General features: G+C 46.3%; 1 protein-coding gene across 1 annotated transcript in view; it reads right to left on the bottom strand.

Moving 5' to 3' along the window:
• Positions 1–568: 568 nt before the first annotated feature.
• ZNF831 (zinc finger protein 831) overlaps positions 569–23,191 on the bottom strand; it is a 100,711-nt gene continuing 78,088 nt past the window's right edge. The window contains 3 exon segments of the mRNA XM_045981709.1: positions 569–2,739; positions 4,359–5,591; positions 6,520–6,686. Of these exon segments, the coding sequence (XP_045837665.1) occupies positions 4,749–5,591; positions 6,520–6,686 (1,010 nt within the window). The 3' untranslated portion in view covers positions 569–2,739; positions 4,359–4,748.

Genomic DNA, 23,191 nt, shown 5'->3' with positions numbered 1-23,191 from the left:
TTAAAGGGCCTCTACGAGGTACAGATGTAGAAGACCAGTGTTGCATTAGTGTGTAAAGAACCCGACTTATTCTTGTGAAGAATACACAGACTATCTTCATAAGGAGGCGCTGCTTTGAATTAAGAATGTTTTTTTCTGTTGATGAATAATATTAAATATCAAAGAGACATGAATTCTAAGGGGAAAAGTTTTGGATTATTGCACTGTGGATAGTGCCCTCATGTGGCTTCAAAACTTAGCTACATTTAAGAATTTAAAAACACATTTTTAAGTTAAGAAGTCTAAAACATGGCAGACGATGACAAATGAGACACGTGGGAAATGGAAAGAGCACAAGAAAATGGGGTAATTTGCCATTACCCAATCTTTCTGTTGAGTGGAATGGGATACCAATATGGTGGACAGGATGTCTGGTTAACTGCTTGGGAGTAATCAGATATCATTCATAGCGGCTACTGCCTGTGATAGTTTGGGCTAAAATGTTAACAAATCACACAACACTTTTTTCTTTTCAATTTTATTTTTATCAAAACAAAATAATTTAACCATATAAAGGAGATAAATTTCAACAAACATCCAAGGGGCCAATAGCTTTCCTGATTATGAACAATCAAGAGAGGAAGTTTAACAGTTGACTGCATATAGGAGATGCTGAGTCATCCTCTAGGGCTCCAAGGGACAGAGATGGGCTATTTCTCCTGGCTCCTTTTCTTCCAATGGTGAAGCGATATGGTCAAATGTTCCTAGACTTCTTCACATCCAACAACATTATGTGCCCGCATAAATACAACAGCCAGGGGTAAAGAGAACTATACAGGGGCAAATCTAGCACACAAGATTTTCTGGGTCCTGACACCTATATCTGTTGAGTTCTGAAAGATAAAGACAACGTAATTGTGCTTAAATATCAGGAAACGTAGTGTTTCAAAAGCCAAAGAGAACTCTGGGAATCACAACTGAAGTGAGGAAAAATACACAAGTCTGTTTGCTGCAGTTGTAGAAATCCGATCGCCATGGAGCCAGGCAGACCATTTTCTCCTCGCCATATTAAATTATGTCTGGGGAGTTGAACAGCAGCACATTCCAATAATGATGACAGTTTCCATAACTATAAAAATCTGCTGCACCAGGCAAATTTTGTGCAAAATGCAAATTTCTATGCTGGGGAAAAAATGAATAATGTGATCATTCTAAGTAATGAATGTAAATGCAAGGAAATACTTTTTGGCATAAGGCTGCAACTCGTTCATCTTTCATGCCAAGAACTGTGGTCACAATGCATTCTCGCAAGGCTACTCTTCCCATATGAGCCTCAGAAGAGGGATTTTAGGGGGAGAAAGTGTAACCTGCCCGCACTTACCCATCATGCTACTGGCAGGGTTTGATTAGAATCCAGAGGCACCCCTACCCATCTTTTTTTTAATCTCTTGGCAAATGAACCATAGGTTCTCTTGCGCTGTGAATCAATGGGACATTCGTTTCATCCAGTCTCCAAGGTCATACACAACGGAAGGGATGCGCTGTCCTCCATCATGCCTTACAACAAAGAGGATCCAGGTTGTCTGTTACACACCATGTGATTTCAAAAGTCACTTAACAGTACAGGCTGCCAAGGGGGGCGGTGAAACCCCTTTCCTCCATGCATCTCTGACAAGGGATGTCTGGCCGGGTGGAGGTACAGCTGGAGAGATAAACCAGGTGGTGAGCCTTGAGTATAACGAGTCATGGCCCCTGTATACCTCGCCCCGAGAGAACAGCAAAGAATTCACAGTGCACTTGACTTTAGTCTACACTAGCATCCCTGGAGTGGAAGAAGCTGAGCACCAACCGCTTAAGACCCTCCCCTGAAGGTACACTAACATTAGCAGCCTCGGGAGAGTGGGGAGTCTCTGATCTGTACACTCCAGTTTGCCTTGCTCTGAAATCAATCAGTTTTCCCTTCGCCACTACACAGTGAACACCTGAAGAGTAAAAACTGCAGCAATTATCAATTAATAATATTTAAATTTTATTTTCAAGAACACAAACTGGGTTGTAGATGGCTGGTAAGTGTAGCCCTGGGACTGCATTTCTCTTTAAGCAGCCCCACAGGAAAATTAAGATTTATGAAATCAGAGAGTATTTGTTGCTTTGTAAAAGGATTCTTCTTTTAAAAAAAAAAGTTATACCTTAGGATGATTTCCAATAGCCAATTTCCCTAGAGTTACTCAAAATACTTTGTTTTTTTTTTTTTTTTTGAAAAACCCATTGGAATATAGCTTTTCACAATTCATGCCGATATAAAGTGAGGCACCCTTGTAAACACTGCCACCCGTTGCAAATGACCAGCTGACGGGAAGGCTTGGCAACCTGCTCGCCCTGATAAGAGACACATACAAGGAGTCAGAGAGATGGAATCAGTGTTCTACCATATTGGATCCAGGCTGGGATGTGGCAGCCAGCGATGGTGGCTCTTAGAAGGACCGAACTTCCACCACCATCTGGAGGTCAGTGCTATTTGGAACTGTGACTTACTGGTATAGATCAGCAATCCCGCCGACAGCTTAGCAGCCACCAGGAGAGAAGTATCTGGAAGACAGTTTTCTTCCCCTAACCACGGCGTCTCCAGACAAAGTAGTCAGTTCCGCCCATAGACATGCTGTCTTCCCCTCACATGGTAGTGTTCTGGCTTTGCTTTCAATTTTTGAATTATGAGCCAAATGTATAAACTGGATGACTGTACTCCCCAAATCTGGAACTCTAAGGAAAAAGAAATCATATGGAGCTTCTCTGAGCTCACGTTCTTCATGGCAATATTTGGCTGAAGATGTTCATGCTTCAGTTCTCCATGGTCCCCCCTGAAATGTCTTGTGGGGGGCCCTCCCCATGGAGGCCACCTCAGAGCCCCCAAACCTCTGTAGGTAAAGGACAGGGAGTTCATCTGACAAGGACTGGAGCCTGGAGACACATCCAGCTCATCGGGTCCAACTCTGATTCTCCGCTGGAGAAACTGAGGTGCAGAGGGCGTGTGTCTTACCCAAGATGTCCCCGCTCAGTAAGGACACGGGCAGGCTTTTTACTCTCCCTCCAAGACTCAGCCACTTTCCTAGACCTCCTCTCTCTCATTACAGGAGCATGGAACACTCAAAGGTAGATAATCGCCACATCACTTCTGTTTGGTTTAAGAAGTACACAAAGAAAAACAACGTACACAAAGTGCATACCTAGCATCCTTTTGCCTGCCTTCTTATGTTTTACTCGGCTAGGCTTGAAATCACTTGAATATTTATGAGTGCATCTCATATATGCTAAGTCACCGGGGGAAGCTGGTCTTGTGTTGAAGTTTCCCATGAATAACTCCAAAATTGGAAAACTCGCGTTGACAATACTTGAAACGCGCCCGTCCTCGGTCCCGGGCGAGGACACGCGTGTGTTCACGTGTGTGAGATACTGCGCACTGCTGCTGCTCCTGAAGGTTCAAGACGTCATAGAAACATCATCACAGCAAAAGCTAAGCCAAAAGAGCTCAGCTATAAACTGCAAATTGTACAAAATCATACCAAAAGCAAGTATAAAATTTTTTTTGAAAGGCAGCAGTGTAAATCTCTGTAAGTTTTTCCTCTCCCATTTAAGGAGAAGGAGACGAACTCTTCGCTCACTGACTTGGCTGACGTCGATCAGCTATTTTCTTCTGCACAGGGGCGCACTGGCTTGGAATACGGGGGAATTTTATCTGTACTGTTCTGACTTGCACAATACAGAGGCTGATTTAATTTGACAGCAAAGTAACACCAAGCCCCCAAAATAAAATTACTGAGATGTAAAACAGCGTCAAAACTCCAATTAGTTTTGTATCCTTGAAGCTTCTGGAGGAAATCTAAAAGGCTCCCGTCACGATGAGCAGACATCAATTTAAGCTGTAGAGATTACTAAAATGTAACCCTCTAATTGAAATTGCTCAGAGCACAATATGACAGAAAGAATCAGAGAAAAATAACTGAATTTTTCCCCCTCAAAAAATGACTCACTACAGAGACTGTTCTATTAACTTTTAACACAGCGTTCCTTTGCAAGAGCTAAAAAAACCGAGGGTTTCAGAGGTCTCAACAGAAAAAGCACCGGGCCCAAGAACAGTGCATGCTTGCGTCGCTGGCTCACACGTAAGCATTGACCACTGGCGGAACAGATAATCAGCATTTTACCAGATCATAGGCATTTTGGAGTATATTTACAACTTCCACTAAGGACGCAAGTTATTCTAACCAAACTGCAGTTTTTAATGAATCTGGATTTTGTTTCCAGAATGAACAGATGTACCTTGATGCCCCATTCATACCCATTTCCTCTGCAAGCTACCCCAGTTACCCACACGTGCTTACCACCTTTGGAGCAAACCCTCAGCTCACTGACGGAGGAGGCCAGTCGACTTGACTCTACAGGTTCACTCGCACATAAACATGCAGACGGGCTGGCCTGGTTAACGCCGCCTGACGGACGAGGCAGTGGGGAACGATGCAGAGGACGTGGCTGGGAGGCGAGTGCCATCGTGGTGCACCAAGCATTCCTAGACTGGGCTCCACTGCTCCCTTTGCCCTTCCTGGCACCTGGTATATGGCAAGGGGATCGGGGGAGTGCGGGCTGGAGTTGGCTGGGGCCGCCTTGGGAAGATCCCCAGATGGCTCTCCTCGTAGGTAGGTGCTTGGTGAGAGAGAGTCCAGCTGGCCTGCCTGCCTGATAGCATGTGGTCTCCGGCCACAGGCTCAGAAGCTTCACATCTCTATCACTAACCGGTCCTCATCGTCACTGCTGGTGTCACTGACCTCCACTCGAGTCTGCTTTCTCAGTCCTTCCAGACCCCTCCTCTTGACAGTCTTTGAAGGGACTTCAGGGGATTCGCTGGGCTGCCCTGGGTTAGAAGTCACCACATGGTCCTTTAGAGCAGTTAATCCAGAGCCTCGACATTTCCCACGGTCGTTCCCTAAGGGAGGGCAGGAGACTATCATCTCCCCACACCTGTAGTGTCCCCCAGCAGGAAAAAACGTCTTGCGCTCCCCTTCCTCTTGGTATGAACTAGCCAGGCCTGGTCCTAAAGCTGGTATTTCAAGATGAGTTTTTCCAGCTGACCCCAGCAAAACCAAACCTGAAATTCTTTGCCCGGATGAAGGTCTCCCTGGCAGGACTGGTGGCGACACGCCCTCCGCTCTAGCTTCCCTGTCTGGGGAGCTTCGGGTCAGGGCCTCCCCTGCGGCTCTGTGGTCTTGCGGCTCTGCACTGTGAACTCCCAGGGCCGTGTGACCTGCTCTCTCCCCCAGAACACACACGGCAGCCACAGAGGGGGCAACATCCTTGTTGGTAGACGTTCCTTTGGACTCAGGGCAAGAAGGTTCTTGAGCATCTGAGAAAACATATGGTTTCAGATCCACTGAGACTTGCTCCTGGGAGGGCAGCGGCTGGGGCTCCAGCAAGCCTGGGCCGAGACCTCTGCCTCGAGACAGCGGACTGTGATCATCAGCCCGTGCCACACAGGAGTCAGAGTGCTCCGACAGTCCTGACCCAGCAGCGGTGTTCTGAGGGCAGCGGTCACCGTGACCACCGGCAGCTGGAGGAATCGCCTGCAGAAAAAGTGCAAAGGAAAATAAATGGGGGAAGAAAGGTTAATTGGTACAAAACAAACAAACAAAAACCTTGTGGTCAGAAACGTGGTTCTCAATGAAACTAGGTCTTGAGTTCTTAATGATTCTTCACCAAGCGTGAACTTCCACAGGGTGCCCTCCATCAGTTCCCATTAGCGACTAACTGATGCGTTAACTCGAGAAGAACTCCTTGTTGACACAAAATCAGTCACTGAGATTGCCGGGTGTTTTTATCTGGCTTTATGAAAAACCCAATCGCTCAATTATCCCCCTGGTTCCAAGCATCCGATGCTAGATTACCACTGCTCGTGCGGTAGGCGCTACCTTAAACTTAAGTTTTTCCAGGGGCGCCTGGGTGGCTCAGTGGGTTAAAGCCTCTGCCTTCGGCTCAGGTCATGGTCCCGGGGTCCTGGGATCGAGCCCCGCATCGGGCTCTCTGCTTGGCAGGGAGCCTGCTTCCTCCTCTCTCTCTCTCTCTCTCTGTGCCTGCCTCTCTCCCTACGTGTGATCTCTGTCAAATAAATAAATAAAATCTTTTAAAAAACAAAAAAACAAAAAAAAACAACTTAAGTTTTTCCAGAAGTGTGGTCTGGATTAGCATTTTTGTGCTTTTCAGCCCACACCCAACCCCTCCACACCCAGTCCTGCCTGGAGGTGAAGCCATGTCACAGGGATGTCGGCACATGGCAGCATCTCTGTCCTACTCAGGGACGAATTAAAAGCGTAGTTAGGATTTGAAGTGATCATCCCATTCTTCCGCACACCATGTTTGCGGGTGTTCGTGTACCTACTGGGGTTTGTGTGCCAGGTGGTGCGGGGAGCTCTGCCTCAGGACACCAACGCCAGCAAGCGAGACCCATTAATCTAAACAACCCACGGGCAGAGAGCTCAGAACCGTGGTCCCCACCTTCATTGTTACATGGTCTATTCCACTGGCAGCCTGTGGACTTGTGCTGGGAGAGAAGCTTCCCGACGTTTGTCTGGAGCCATCCTCCTCCTCTTCCTCCTCTCTGTGCCCACAACCAACAGGCGATTCTGAAGAGGCACGAGATGGCTTCTCTTGCAGATTCAGACCTAAAATAGGGAGGCACACTTACACACACCGCAAGTGAGAACATCAGCGAACGGGGGTTCCCTAGGACTCTGGCTTCCTCCGCAGCTCGGGGCTCATTTACCTGAGTCCCCCACAATGTGAGCGGGAACACAGCTTACTTTGAACCACTTCACACAGCCTAATAAAATGTCTCCACTTTGGCTAAGAAATGGTAAAACCAATGCCCAAGGCAGAAAAATCCCTAAATCATATGCATTAAAAAAAAAAAAAAAAAGGTCACATGGATGTTTTTCATCAGCACCATCTTCCTGGCCACGTTTAGGCCAGGTAGGTTCATTTCAGGTTGGCAGGAATTCTCTAGTCACGCAACCAGGATCGAGGGTGGAAATTTCCGTCTCCATGGAAATGGGATTTTGTCTCCACTGGAGCACGGGGCAGCAGGAAGCCAGGTGGGTTTTGGTGTTGCTGTTGTTTGGTGGCGGTTACTGTGACCTGGGTCGGGAGAGAGCGCCGAAGAGGAGACCTTGACAGCCTCCGCCACACAGCAGCGTCCTCTCAAGGGAGCAGCTGCTTCCCCTCCCACCTCCCCCGCACTCACTCTCCTTTTGTTAGTGGGATACGGGTCAGAAGGACCACGGAACTGCAGAGAGGATGGATTACATCATGAGATGAGATCAGAAAATATTCTAGAACGGCTGTGCCACCAGAGAAAAGCATTAGATGCCCTTTCAAATTTGCTTTCCTTTTGATTAAAGTTACATATGCACAGACTTTCAAAAATCCAATCTTTCTACTTATTAAGAAAAATAACAATGCTTGCCCACACACTCACCTTTACCCACTTTGGATTCCTTTGATATTTATCTACTTCACTTTAATAATATGCTTACAGCACTACTTCTTGATTACTTTTTTTCAGTTTGGAGGAGAGTCGATGGCTTCCCATGAGGGAAGACAAGCGTTCACCTCTTTCTCCAGCACTCCTGGATCCAGAACCTTCATTCCCCCACCACCAGCTGCCATGTATGCACACTGCCCACTCCATCTCCTTTCACAGTTACGTAACTACGATGTCATAATTTCGTTTAGGGGAATATTCAGTGTTTCCATGTTCAGGACCATGTCTCTCACTGCTGAGCCACGTTAATGTGGCGTGACTACACGGTCTTTCTGGCCAACACTGTTTCTCCTCAAGTTAACAGGTACTTTGTTTTTAAATTTTGCTTGGTTGTCCATAGGTCTACTACTAAAACCATCCTCCCGCCTCTTTCTCAATTGTCTGACGTTTTCTTTCATTTCCTTAGAAATGAAAAGATCTCTTCAAATTCTCTGACCTGCCTCCAGTGGCCCACTGCTCCCTGGGCCCACTGTGTGGCGGTTGCCCCCAGATCCCCTTTGCCCCACTGTGGCGATTCTCATCTCCTTGGCTCCTGGAGCCCCGCACTTGTTTCCTTGCTTTCCCAATGCAAAGCTTCCCGCGGCTTCATGAGAAAGGGTACATGAAACACAACTGTTTGACTTCAGTCTGCCACTTGTTGGGGTATAACATTCTGAATTAGAATTCATTTGCTTTCAGAACCAAAGACACCACTCTGTTGAGTTCTAGTTGTTAAGAAGTCTGGAGCCAACATGATTTATGATTCATGAACCTTTGGGCAAAACCTTTCTGTGTTTTGTCTCTCTGGAAACTCCTAGACTCTTCTTTGTTCAGTGTCTCCATGGTCCTGCGTCTATTTTCATTCATTGTCTGGGCATTCAGTGTGCCCTTTCAAACTGAATCATGCCCTTCAGGTTTGGGGAAACGTGATGCTGTTTCTTTGATATTTATTCTCCTGTTTTATCTTTCCTCTCTTTCTAGAACCGCTCTTGGTAAGTTACTGGGCTTCCTTGTCTAATCCTCTTTTTCTTGTCTTTTCTCTCCTATATCCTACTTGTCTTTTTATTTCACTTCTGGAATTTTCTATTCCAATTCTTAATTTCCTATTTCTGCTATTAGGATTTTTTCATTTCTAAGAGCCTATTATTATTTCCTTCCTTAGAGCACCCTGTTGTTACCTCATGGCTCTAGTCTCTTCCATTCTCTCTCTGGCAATATTAATAATGATTTGTTGCCACTGCTGTTCTGGCTGAAGTTTGCCTCTCCCTACATGGTCTGTCTTCCAAGTTCCTTTGTTCTCATTTGTTTTCACCTTTACCTTTCAGAGTAAAGCCTGCCCGGAAGTGTCCATCCAGCAGTCTCAAATTTCCACCCACATCTAGCAAACAGGCACTGCACAACAGACTGGGAGCTCTTTACACAGGCACTTGGTCCACTGGGGCCGCCCTGCGGAGCTACGCACTTGCCACTTTTCACTGGGAAGCCCTGAAATAATCCTCTGGGCCTTGCACAAGGACCGGACGCTTCTGTGAGAGGAGCCCCCGATCTTCCGCCTGGAAAGTACGACCTGCTTCCTATATACCTCGAGGGGAGGTCACAGGATTAGCAAGTGCATTAACCCTGAACAAATCCAGTCTGAAAATCTACAGGAAAGTGCAGTGGTTTGGGGAAGGAAGTAGTCATTTTTCCTTCAATACAATGTTCACTTGATCACCTGCATATCGACACAGAACCCAGCTTTTGGTGTTCCATTCATCTGCTCATCAAATGTGTTCTGTGAAGTTCTGTTCAGTGAAGCAGGCGCCATGCCGCTCGCCCCGAAGCACTGGAGAACAGGGTGGAGGAGGCCTGGCCCTCCAGAGCCTCTGCTTGAGTGGGGAAGACAGACGAAGGCCGCTCAACGGGTCAGATCATTTCCAGTTGTGTCACGGGTGGAGAAGGAAATGAGCACATGGCAGGGCGATCGCAGAGGGGGCTCTGAAGGAGACTGATGGTGAACATGGAGGGGAGCACATCCCCATCACCAGAAGCAGGGCTCTCACAGAGAGCCGCAGTCAGTGGGGGGCACAGGACAGTAGTGGGAGGCGGGTCACTGCTGCCCATGACCGAGGAAGGCATCTCTAAAAAACCAACATCTGGAATGAAACTTCCAGTTGAGAAAGAACCAGCCCAGGATGGCCATTCCAGGTGACGGAGGAACAAATGCAGAGACCCTGAGGTGGGAAGGAGCCTGGGGGTGGGGGGGACCAGTGGGAGGCCATCGTGGAGGAGGACGGTGAGCAGGAGCGACAGGAGGGGAAATGAAGGTGGGACAGCTGGCAGGGACCCAGACATTGTTGGGCACAGGCAGCTGTGGCAAGGGGCTTAGCCTTATCCCGCAGTCACTGTGAAGAAACCAGTTTCCAGCGGGGGTCCCCATCTTCTCAAGACGCATACTCGCCTGCTGCCCAGCCACCGGGGCTTCCCAGGGCAGTCCGGTGGCCAGACGAGACCATTAGCAAAGGCAGTGGACGTTGAAATGGAGAAAACACGTGGATTCCAGCTATATTTTCACCCCCCCCATGAAAAATCACCAAAAGATAATAATGATGATAAACGTTTCTCCAGCCCCCCTGCTCACGTAAGCACCTCACTCTAAGTGGATTAAGCTGGGTCCCCACAGTGACAAAACAACCAGGCAATTCATTCAATTCAGTGAAGAAGGAAAACCAATTAGTATAGAGAAAATAATCAGATTGGCCAAATGTCTTCTCAGCAGGCTGTTTGGATTTTGAAGCTTAACGGAAAGGCCATGTGCACATTTGACCAATACTTTCTGACTCATCTGAGAGCGTGAAGGGAGAAAATCCATTGATTTAATTTGCTTTTGACCTACAGTCTACAGAGAAAAGTGAGTTATCTTTAATAATTGTGAAAAATGCCCAAATAATGTCACTGAAGTGTGTTAAACTAATTTGGATTATTGAAGAAAGATGCTAACTCACTTTTAAATGAATGGCCCTTTTCAAAAAGTAAGTGGCGCCCTGGCCGAACGGTAGAGCACAGAATGTGGCCCTGTTTGGGGCACAGCATCGCTCCGTGAATCACTTCCTGCATCTTCAGAAATGACGGACTCTGCCATCTTCACACGGTCTTCAGAAATTTAACCGCTCTCCCACAATTACGTGAATCTTCTTAAGAAAGCACCTGTCATCTGAGCTCCGCATGCCGTTCTGTTCTCCCCCTGATGAGAGGCTGTGCTTTTAATCATTTCCCTCAGAAATAATTGCCAAGCCACGTTGAGAGGAAGAGACTGCTTAAAACGTTGTAGCAAATTTAAATTTAGCCATCTTGAAAAGGCTACCAGAAACTGTAAAATAATTAGAGAGAAAATGGAGTGAAGCAGGCTGATGAAACTCACAGAACTGTCGACCTCTTCAGAGCCAAGCCTCCTCCCGCTGTCTCAATCCCTGGGCTTTATGGAAATGCTAATAAACATATTACTCAAATATCATTATCAATGATAATGCAAGTAAATGGATACATCGCCCTCAGTTGCCCCAGTACGTCAAAAACTCCACTAATCTGGAGACCAGACTCTGAATTGTGTATGAGGAAGGGGTAAAATGAGTCCACCGTGTTGGGCTTCCAAGCAAGGTTCGAGCATAAACAAGCACACACGCGATCTCCTCGACTGAACTGACCTGAGATTAAACTGTTGAGGAGCGTCACTATCATGGAAGGACGCAGTGTGTTGGTGAGAAAAATGGGCAGTGACTTAGGAAAGGCCGGGCAGAACCTGAAAAGTGGTCATTATAGTGGCAGATGTTTGCTCACTGATTCAGATGTTCGCTGAACCCATTTTTCTGAGTCCCTATTTGTTGGGCCCATATACAAACCCATATCTGTAAGCCTAACTATCCAGTGAGCCCAGATTTACCAAGCACTGAGTCCAGCCAATACTCGTGTCCAGAACCGTGCCGAGCACAGGCAATGCATTCAGTGGCAGTCAAGCCAGACACCCTCATGCAAATTACCATCTAATGGGGGAGAGATGTAGCCAACACATTAGGACGCAGAAAGTGCACCAAGCAAATGTGGTAAACACCCTGAAGGGAAAAGTGGAAGGAGCCATGAGATGGTGAAAATGGGGCCCCGACCCCACCTAGACCTGTGGAGGACAGCAGAAGCGTACACACTGCAAGAATGTGTGGACTCTGCCCCCGCGCAGGCTGCTTCTCTCTTCACCAAGTCTCGGGCATTCATTCATGTTATTATTCAGCCAAAAATTTTTAGGCTCTGTTTCATGCCAGACATTGTACTAAAATATTTTTGCAAGAAAATTCATCCGCTTCCTCAATCCTACTACAAGCTTCATTGGTAAGGACTCTGTGGAAGGGTGATGGAAGACAGGACTTCCTCTTCTCAGGGAGACCCTGAGGGATGTCGATCCTCATCCGAAGGTGATCGTGAGCCAGCAGGCAGCAGCCTGAGACCCGAGTTCCACGGACGAGGAGCATGGGAGGGAGAACCACAAGGACACTTTTATCGGGGCGAGTCTCAGTGTCTCTGAGCCACCCAAATGCAGTCTGGTGAGAGTTTGCCTCTAAGTAATCACAAACAAATCTTTTACTTCAGAAACTGCATTTCCTTGCAGTTTTCATTATCTTTTTTTTTTTTTTTTTTTGGAGGGTAGAGGGGCAGAGGGAGAGGGAGGGATGAACCTTAAGGAGACTCCATGCCCAGCACAGAAGCCAACGTAGGGCTCAACCCAATGACCCTGCGACCATGACCTGAGCTGAGCTGAAATCAAGGGTCGGACACGTAACCAACTGAGCCACCCAGGCGCCCTCTTGTCTATATATTTGATGAAAGGCAATCAGTCAGGACAAGAATCCTTCCCACATGGAAATTCTTCACCTAAATTGTGTTTAGTGCAAAGGGTGGTTTAAAATCTTGCTTTCACAGGTTGTCTGGGTGGCTCACGGTTAAGTGTCTGTGTTTGGCTCGGGTCATGATCCTGAGGTCCTGGGAGCGGGTCCCACATCAGGCTTCCTGCTCAGCAGCGAGGCTGCTTCTCCCTCTGTCTCTCTGTCTCTCATGAATAAATAAATAAAATCTTTAAAAAAAAACAACCTTCCTTTCAGTTATAAGTTTTATCATGTCCAGGCAGGAGTGTGACTTTAAGGCACACAGCAAAAATAGGATTAAAGAATCACGTAAGGAAAAAAGATCATAAAAGAAATACCATTTGGAACATTATAAATGCCAAGGCTGCACCTCACCGATCTACTTCATGTATCGTTATTCCAGAATTTTCTTGTTGCTAAATGAGAATCGTCTACACGAGCCTCTTCCCTAGGATATAACTGATACACCCGCAACATCCTCTCATCTTGTCTCAAGATTTACACCCTAGAATGAAGAAGGAATTATCCTGTTTCAGCAATTTCGGAGCACTAAGACTTAACTAATAGCTTTTGGGAAAGAATTAATACTTCTCTATTAATTCTAACGCGAGAAGACGTGGAGAAGTCATTACCTCCTGTCAGAGAGGGAGAGCGAAGGCACGGGGGGAGTAGGGCACTGCAGAGACCCCTCTCCAACCCTCCTGTGTCTTCCTGACACTCGGACTGCATTCCAGGGGGCACCCGGGTGAGACCAGGGAGGGGAGAGGTTAGCTCCTGAGGGGCCACCATGAACTCACAAAAGGAAAGCACCGCCAAGCGCCCAGGGAACAAAGGCAGGAGCCACCTTTATTCCAGGCACTTATTCAGCCTCTTCATACACTAGTTAGAAATTGTACCTTTTATGTATGTGTAATTAGGTAAAGCTTTTACTTCAGAAACCACCTGTAATCACGGCGTCTCTACATTTCTGTTCCTGAGATGAAAGGAATGTGTTTCGATCACTTTCTCCTCTCAGGTATTTTCTCCAAACTCAGTGCATGGGGCTGGTTTGAAACATTTCAGGGATTTTAGAGCTTAGCCGTGTTCGGAAGTCGACGTGCCTGCATAAAGTGAAACCCAGGCCGGCGGAGAAGGGACACAATGAAGATGGCTCAGGCCCACTCTTGGGAAAGTTTACCTCAAAACCGACCGAGGACAATGGGTTTTGTGATCCGTCTGCAGCAGCCGTTCTTAACCGCGGTGATGTGTCGGGACTTCCCGCGGTCGTCCTGACTTGAGCGGGACAGGCCCCTGCCACGTCATACAAGGAGGAGGCAGCCAGGGAGCCAGTGGCCAGGACAGCGCACGCCGCCCCCCCGCCCCCCACCGCCCGCCGCTGAGTCGCAGTACAGAGGCCGCGCCTGAGACCAAGTCACAAACTCAAACGCTGTAGGGCTCAGGCAAAGAACATCAACGAGGGAGGCTGCCTGGGGCTAGCGACTGTGGTGAAGGGAAGGCATGCCCAGGCTCGAGGCCACAGGAGACCCCCAGCGCCACCAACTGCCACTGGGAAGGACCAGTTCGCCACATCTGTCCATTTTCCAAGAGCAACCAAAAAACTGGATTCCATGTGTTTGTCAGCCCCGATAATGAATTTTCACACAGCAACACTGTGCTAACCAATGTGCCCGCGGTCCGAGTCCGGCCAAGGAGGGTCGGTCTGGGGCGCTCGCCAGTCACGAGGCTCCGGGGCGCCGACGGCGGTGGAGAGGCTGTACGCCTCACCCAGGCCTCACGCTTAACGGGAGCGAAGTTTCTTTTAAAAAATGCTGCTGAGCGTGCTGTGGTGAGTGCTGTGAAGTGTGTAAACCTGGCGATTCACAGACCTGTACCCCTGGGGCTCAAAATATATTATATGTTTATAAAAAAATTTAAAAAAAATGTTTAAACGCTGCTGAAAACGATGGAGGAGAAAACGTGGTCTTGGAGAAGTACTTCGGTAGTACCTTAGGTAGGGAAGTATGTAATTATAAAATTCCAAACGGAGCCAGAACGTTTCCTGCAGCAATAGTTGTCGGCGAAAAACAGCAGCAACCGACACGAACGCCCATGGAAACGGGCAGGGTGGATTAAAAAACCGTGGTACAGCTATGTCAAGGGATTTTTATGCCATGATTAAAACGACCAATCGATCTATAATATAGGCCCAGAATTTTATACAAGACGGATGAAGAAGAGTTGCACACTTCCGCATATGGGACGACTCTGGTTGTCTGTCCTGAGTTTTGCGCACGCAGAGGAAAGGTGTGCGAGAACTCGAGCGGAACCCTGGCAGCGGCAGAGGGCCCCGAGACTGGGGACCGTCAAGCTCTCCTCAGATCTGTCGACACTGCTTTCTTTGCTGCAACAAGCATGGCATTGCTTTCTTCATTTGAAAGAAAAATGAGAGGCACTGGCCCTAAAATTCACACCGAACAGAATAAGGAAAAGCCCCTGGGGTGTGCCCGGCGTGTCTGGGCAATGCTATGGCTCAGGTCAATTCAGTCAGAACACAACACACCAGCTGACAGAGGGAGGGAAAGACTCACACTCTGGTGCGTCGTGGAAGTTCTGCTTCTCAGGAAGAGAACGGGAGAGACTCACCAAAGAAGAGAAAAATACATTTTTCCATCTCTAACCAAATCTGGAGCATTTCTGAACTACCCTAATTTTTTTTTTTTTTTTGAAATTTCGCCTCTTCTGAGTAATCATTTTTCAATCTCTTTTTTTCAGAAACCACTTTTCTCTATGGTTCGAATTTCTCTTCTCTTTCTCTGATGAAAGGCAATCAGTTTGAGAACACTTCACTTACCATTTTCTCCAAAAAAAAAACACATTTAGTGGAAAAAGTATGCTTAAAATCTTTTGGTAGGTTGAAACTTTAATCACACTCAGACAATAAGAGAATGCTCTAAAATGAAGAGAGGACAAATTGTGGGGAAGAAAGAAAACTAAATGGAGAACAAAAAATAGCTAATATTACTTGAATTATTTAGTGCCAAAATTGAGTCAAGAGAATCCACTTTATGGACCATTACTTTCAAAGTTTCTTAACTCTAAATGAAACTGTAGAGAAAAAAGTTCAGGCTTTAGAATATAATTGATGTGTTTAAGCAATTGTCTCATCATTTCTTAAGATTTACACCCTGGAGAAGGAGGTGTTATCCTGTTTCAGCAATTCTGTAAGCAATATTACTTAACTAATGGCTTTAGGAAAAGAATATCTCCCCATTAATTCTGACAGGAAAAATAATGGTACAGAGCCATTAGCTCTCGTGAGAGAGGCAGGGAGGGAGTTCGTGGATTTGGAACCCTGGAGTTCAGGCCGCCATTTGTGTTTCTCTTAGGAAAACACTTGGAGGTGATTTGTGGCGGAGGGAGCAGGGCACGACCAACACCAATGGAGACCTACCACCCCCTTCCACTCGTGGCAGACTAACAGAAGTTTAAAGGCTAAAAAGGAAAAAAAAAAATGAAGATACTTCATTTCAGAGAATTACATCACTGTGCTCACATAATATTTAGCTGTTCTACCTCTTCAACACGATTCGGTAAACCTTTTATCTCAGAAAGTACCTGTCAGAGAAGTTCTCTTTACCTTTTCTGTTTTTTCAACGAAAGACAGCTGCTTTGATACCGTTAGCCTCGGAAGCATTTTCCCTAAACTATGTTCGTGGGGAAAAAAAAAAAAAAAAACCTAGTTAAAATGTTTCAGTTGCTTAAAAGTTTAGTTACGTGCGGAATTCAAAGGAAGAGATTCCGGTGAGAAAGAAAGTAAAAGAGACAAAGAGAAAGAACAGAGTGGCTTCCCTCACCCTGGAGTTAAACACCGGCTTACTGTTAGCGGCTGGAGCAGCTCAGTTCTACCTAGTTGATGCAGCGCGCATGCAGCTGAAGAGAAGAAAATTAGGACGTAACGACACAGTGATTGGTATTGTGGTGAATACCACAAAGAAGATGAGTTATGAATCATACCACAAGGACATCTAGTCTGGCTTGAGACTCAGGAGCAACCAGCCTACAGTCCCACTAAAATGTCACCTCACAAAACCATCCAAGGAGCCAACATGATGAAAAAGACTCAGCCTGGTTCTTCAGAGAGAACATGGCTGAAGGACCCATCAGAGGGATAAGAAAATACATTTACTGAAAACCTTACCACATGCCTGAGTAGTTCCCTCTCCTAATGCAATTTTCTGAAAGTTTGTCTCTTCCAAGTAATCATATATTTTGCTTCAGAAACTACTTTTCTTAGTAGTACTCATTTCTTTTTCATTTCTTTGATGAAAGGCAATCAATTTAAGATTTTCCTCTTGGAGAATTTTTCTTTCCCTATAAGATGTTTAGTGAAAAGTCATGTTTAAAACCAATTCTTAAGTTGAAAGTTTATACCCAGACCATAATCATGCACTTAAAATTTACAGAGCAAATGCGAACAATGAGGTGAAGAAGCAGAAAATACAATCACTGGAGATACCATTTGGAATCTGTAATGCCAAGACTGAAATCAAGAGTATCTACTCTTTGAATTATTATTTTCAATGTTACTCATTACTAAATGAGTCTATAAAAGATAGTCCATTTCTCAAAATATAATTGAGGTATTTGAGAGAGCTCATTTTTCCTGAAGATTTGCATCCTTAAAAAGAAGAAATTGATCCATTTCAAGGATAATAGCTGGGAAGAAAGATCTTTCCTTTTCTACTTCATTAATCCTGATAAGGGGGAAAAATGGACTAATTTCAAACTAGAAACAAAGACAAGAAAGAAAATATTGGAGTTGGCCTCATCAATTCTGGTTTTCCAATCACCTTAGGAAAGAAAACATTCTCAGCCCCGTCTCTGTGAAAAGATAAATGGTCAAGGAGAATCTAGCTCTTCCCTCAATTCTAAATTGTAGCCTAATAAAACCAAATTTGATGACAAAACCAGGGAAAGAGGAGGAGGGAACACTCTTCTGTTTCCATGGCATGTTTGGGCACGCTACCTTGTGTGGCACAGAGGTCATTTCTTACTTCAGAACACCTGCCGGTGCGGTGCTTTTTGCTTTCTTGAGGAAAGGCAAGTGTTTGGAAAGCGGGAAACCCTCTCCCACTCACATACTTTTTCTAAACGACATTAGTGGAAGAGCCGGTTTAAAATATTCCAGTAATGTGAAGTCCTGTACATGGACAGAATTCAACAGCATTTCTCACAGACTATTTGAGAGCAAGGGGACCGGGATAAAGGGAAAGGAGAGAGGTGACCCTGCTCTTTAAAAACTTTCATACCAACATTCACTCAAGAATGTGTGGTTTTCTTCATAATGGCAGAACCCCGACTGGGTCAACTATGTCAGTCATCGAAAAACTTGCAACTCAGCTTCATCTTTTCTCAAGACTTGAGAGAAACAGAACTCATGTCCCTGCAATCCTGCAGCAACAAGGCTCAAGCAGTGGTTTTTGAGCAAAAGCCTCTGCATAGTTTCTATGGATCTTGATAGGAAAATACAGGGGGATGGTCCCAAGTTCTTTCAGACCCCAGCGGGCAATGAAATGTCAAGAGTTGGGGCGCCTGGGTGGCTCAGTGGGTTAAAGCCTCTGCCTTCAGCTCAGGTCATGATCCCAGGATCCTGGGATCAAGCCCCACAACGGGCTCTCTGCTCAGCGGGGAGCCTGCTTCTCCTCTCTCTCTGCCTGCCTCTCTGCCTGCTTGTGATCTCTGTCTGTCAAATAAATAAATAAAATCTAAAAAAAAAAAAAAAAAGTGCCCTGCTTGGGAAGACCACAGACACTTGGACTCACAGGTTCCCTGTGCCTCAGAAGCTGAGACACAGGCAACAAAGCAGAAAGGAGGAACAATAGGAAGACAGGGGCCAAATTCTCACAGGACTCTATGAAGTCACTCTTGTCCTCACACCAGCTTTAGAAATCCTCCCTTTTATGCTGTGAAACTTGAGGTACCAAACTTTTTTTTTTTTTTTAAACTTCAGAAACTCTCTCCCATGCTCAGAATAGTGCCTCTGGCCTTCTCTGAACTTAACAAAAGCTCAGGTACATGTGCAACCAAAAGTCTACCCAGAAATGGGGGTAAGACCACCAATGCAACAGGAAGGAAAGAAAGAGAATACAAAAGAGAGAATACTGCCCCAGAAATCAAGAAATCAAATTTCCAGATTTTTTAAATAGCCACTGACATGGTGGAACCATCTAGAAAGTCCAAAGTTTGAGGCATTTTAAAAATCTTTACACCCTTCCTGAAGACTTCTACTCCACCACCCCCCAAAAAAGTACGTCTGTTTTGCAGTTCTAAAGCAATGTAAGGGAAGTAAACTCATGGTCTGAGAGAAAATGGGAGGTGCCCTTCAACTTTTGTCTGGAAAAGACTGTAAACAACATCGTGCACCCAGAAATTCCACCCGGAGAGGGGTGGAGAGTAGAGTGGGAGATGAACCTTGAGGCAGATACGCAGTTCCGCGTAATGACCGAAGGGAGCTGAGGGGGTGTGGCAAGAATGGAATTTAAAACACTTGAACCCGCTAAAGGGAGAGGGGACCATCTGTGGGAGCTTCTGCCTTGGAGCAGCTCCCAGAATGCTCCCCGGGAGTGGCCCTGGGCAGGCACAGGGTGGGGGCATTGGCACCCCTCACCATATAGTTGTCCACTTGCTCATTTTCCTGAAGGAAAGACAGCTAGATTGGTAAGATTAGCTCTCCAAAATCTTCTCCCCATAGAAGGCACAGGGTCTGTTTAGAATGGGTGCAGAATGAAATGGAAATTCAATTAAGCAAACGGAAAACGAGGGTCCAATGAAAGAAGCCTTGGGCAGGGGGCGGCGTGTTGTCACTGAAAAATCATTCAAGAAATCCTCTTGACTTGTCTTTTAAAATATGTTATTACTTAATTCAAATCAGAGAAAGAATACACAGCTTAAATTATCATGGAGTAAACTAACATAATGATTTTGAAATAAAGTAGTTTACACTGTTTCTGTGAATGCTGACAGGAAAATAATGAGAAAATTGCACGAACATCCATCAAAGAACGTGGGCTAGAAGCACCAAGAGCGGCTTCTGGTAGATTTGCTCACTCAGGCCCCTCATGAAAATGGAACAAAGTCAGTGAGAAGAAAGCAGAAGAAAAATGGCAAGTGAGCTCCAGCCCCAAAGGATGCCGGTGCACAGAGACCGAGCACATGGCAGCCTGCCAGGGAGAGAGAAATGCATGGATTATGGTGTCCCACGCACATTCTATCACTTCAAGGAGTTTCCAACTTCTCTGTACAAGAGCAACCTTCGAAACTTCTACCTCGAGAAATTATTAGTCTATTTTCACCTCAAATATTTCTCTCATACAGAGGAAAACAAGGCTATCCATTTTCCTTGCAAAATACCATCCAATCTTGTATTCACCGTGAGCGGTTGCCAAGTACACGTCTTTATTATGAAAGTTCTCTCAGGGAGAGAAATCCATACCCAGCCTCTAATAAAGTCAAGGGGGAGAGGACAAGAGGAAGTGAAATAGCATGAGGTAGATAATAAAACTTAACATCGGTTCTAGTGTAGAAACGTTACCCTGTACACAAGGTCGTAGTTCGCTGCCCACCGATTACTAGGGCTTCCCAGTATATCTTCTGAGCGCAAATGACGCAAATGATGCAGCTTTGATGCTTTCTGCCTCACGAATTTCAAAGAGAAGAGAAAATTAACCCCTTTCCTTCCATGATTTAGCTTTGCAAAAAAGGAAGTGAAGGTGGCAAAGTAATGGGGCAAGGCCCGTTACTGTCCTCCTCTCTGTCCTCTGGTTGCGTTGTGCAGCTGGGAGGCCTCGGACCCTGAGGAGGAGGAGGAAACTCTGTATATTTGAGCCAAGGACCCAGAAGCAAGACCGACAGACACTCAGAGAAGCGAAGAGACCAAGAACGATCAAAATGGACCGATGGACCGATTACAGGAGACCCCAGAGGGTCCGGATGGCCAGGACTGGAACCAGCCTCGCACTCCTCTGAGAAGGTACTCAAGTAAGGGTTGCACCACCCTGAAATCAACGCAGCCACCATGATTCCAGGAAGATGGGGCAGGAAGGACAGGAACCTCCAAACTGATGACGATTCAGAAGTGAAATCAGATTTGAAGGAAAGTTGAAGGTAAATTTTGAATCACATGGAGTCCCCCAGGGAGGCCTCAGCCAGAAAGAGTGCTCTGAGGATCTTGGGGAAGGGTTGCCAGATAAAATGGGGATGACCAGTTAAATCTGAATCTCCAGTCAGCAAAGGATCATTTTTAGCATAAGTACATCTTATGCCATGTTTGGGACATATTTATGCTGAAAAAATATACTCATTGTCTGAAATGTAACTTTATCTGGGTGCCCTGTATTTCCATTTGGCAACTCGGGCCACGAGCCATATGGCATAGGGAAAGGGTGAGCTACTTGGGAGCCAGCTGTGCTCAGAAACATCTCAATGAAGGTGCTGGGCTGGGCAGGCACCTCTTCCCCTGACCAGCTCCAGGCACCACGCGCTGTTACTCCGGGGATGGCTGCAGACTCTGGATCGAGCAATTATTATTGAGCAAGAGATCTTGTGACACCACGAACATGCTGACAGTCAGATGGCCCCAACCAACTGCTCTTTTAAGATTTTATTATTTGTTTGTTTGTTTGTTTATTTGAGAGAGAGCACATGCACACAAGTGGGGGTGGGGGTAAAAGGCAGAGGGAGAAGCAGACTCCTCGTTGAGTAGGGAGCCCCATGTGGGCCTTGATCCCAAGACCCAGGGATCATGATCTAAGCTGAAGGCAGATGCTCAACCCACTGATCCACCCAGGCATCTCGGCCCCAACTGCTCTTGATGGAGAAACTGCTTATGCATCCGAAACACTCAGGAGCCAAGCCCACAGGCAAAGGCCAAAGCCGGGTCTGGTGTGGGGAGAAAGCCAGCATCCCACAGCCCTTCTCCCAATTTTAAGAATTTTTTCACACCACCACAAGAAAACAACCTTCAGTCTATTTTGGAAAATTATTAGTCTCTCTGATCTCATTATTTCTCCCACTCCTGTGTATCTAAGGATCCCAAGCCATTCATTTTCCTCCCTAGAAGTTTCCCTAACCCAATTCACTAGAAAAGCCATCGAGTAGAGTTGGTTATCAGGTTTTCTGGGTGAGAGACCATGGCTGGCCTCTAACAAATGCCAGAGGGAAAGACAAGCAGAGCCGAAATGGCATGATGCAGGAAACAGCACTGGGAAGGCACATTCTGCAGAAAGGCATTCTAGAGTTCCCAGACAGTACCCAGGACTGGCAGGTGCGAGGACGCTTTCTAGACAAGAGTCTTGTGCTCATAACTTCTCCGGCAAGAGCTTTAACCCAGAGGAAGGGGAGAGAGAAAGAGAAAACGTCTTCTTCTTCTTTTTAAGTGATCGGGGGGGAACAAAAAGTACAAACTTTGGCTCTTAGGGGTAAACTCGCCAATGGCATCTACTTCAGAAAAGGGAAGGAGGTTTTCCTGCCAGGAACATCTCTTTTTCCCCAAGGGCAAAAGGCTCATAGGAAAACAAGCCCCATCCAGAGGAAGGGACTGTGCCCTCAAGGAGGGCTCCCTGAAGGGACAAACAGAGCACCCCGAGAGATGCTTGGGTATTCATTTCCCCTCCTACACCTACTAGAGGAGGGAGAAAGAAGCAAAAGGACACATGGAATGTCTGATCCAAGTGTTCGCTTCTGGGTTCATCACATGGTTACACGCAGCAGAGAAAGGCACGAGCTGCTTCATGAAAGCATCTTGATGCTGCAGGGATCTGGACAGACCTGGAAGGAGGAATGAATTTCGGAGGATTTCAAATGGACCCAGAATGCCAGAATACACGCCAAAAAGTAAGGGACTGACCAATAGCCAAGCTGAAAAATCAGTATCCCATTCCCTTCCTGTCAGTTCAAGGCATTTTTAACCTCACTATGCAAAAACGGCCTTCAAAAATTCTGTTTTTAAAAATTATTAGTCTATTTACCTCAGAAATATTTCTCCCCAATATCTGAGGACCCAAGGCTATCCATTCTTCTCACTGAACATCAGTCTACTTGCCTGCCTCGCGCTCCCTGGAAGAGAATCGGATGTGCGCACTCCAGGACCAGGAAGGTCGCTGAAGCCGAGAATGCTCTGCGCGCCTGCTAAGAAATTCAGGGAGCAGAAATGGGAGCTCATGAAACAGCGCAGGGTAAATGGTAAAACTTAAATCAGGTTTCACTGTGGAAATGTACCTTACGGTTGTTTTCTAGTTAATCTCTCTCCTCTGACCATAGGTCTTACGCATGTTTTCTCAGTGAGGATTCTAATGCAGTTCCTATCCAATATTTTCAAGGAAAATAAAAGTAATTTACTTTTCCAATAATGTCTGGGTTCAGGTAAAGACTATGTGAACTTGGGTCTCACAGAGCAGCCCTGGGTTATCCCTATTCCAGAAATCCTAATTACACCATGCATCACAGGAGACAGAATCTGGTGAATGGGGAGACTTGAGGGCAAAGGGCAGAGTCTGCAAGCAAAGGAAACCCATGGAAAAATGGGGGGAATGGGAGAGGGAAGCCAACTTCCTGCAGGTAAAAAGTTAAGGGTGGGCATAGGGGCCAGGTAACCTTGCAGGGGAGAGCTTGACAGACCTCAGCCAGATGGTCAAGGTCAACATCAACTGTGGTGAATCATGCCAAGAGCATGCACCCTTGATACAATGGGTCGAGAAGGGCACTTCACCGCTGGAGTCTTGCT

Source organism: Meles meles, chromosome 16, assembly GCF_922984935.1.
Source record: "Meles meles chromosome 16, mMelMel3.1 paternal haplotype, whole genome shotgun sequence".
NCBI lineage: Eukaryota > Metazoa > Chordata > Mammalia > Carnivora > Mustelidae > Meles > Meles meles.
The sequence above is the reverse complement of the archived record's forward strand: the minus strand, read 5'-3'. Positions and strand labels throughout refer to the sequence as shown.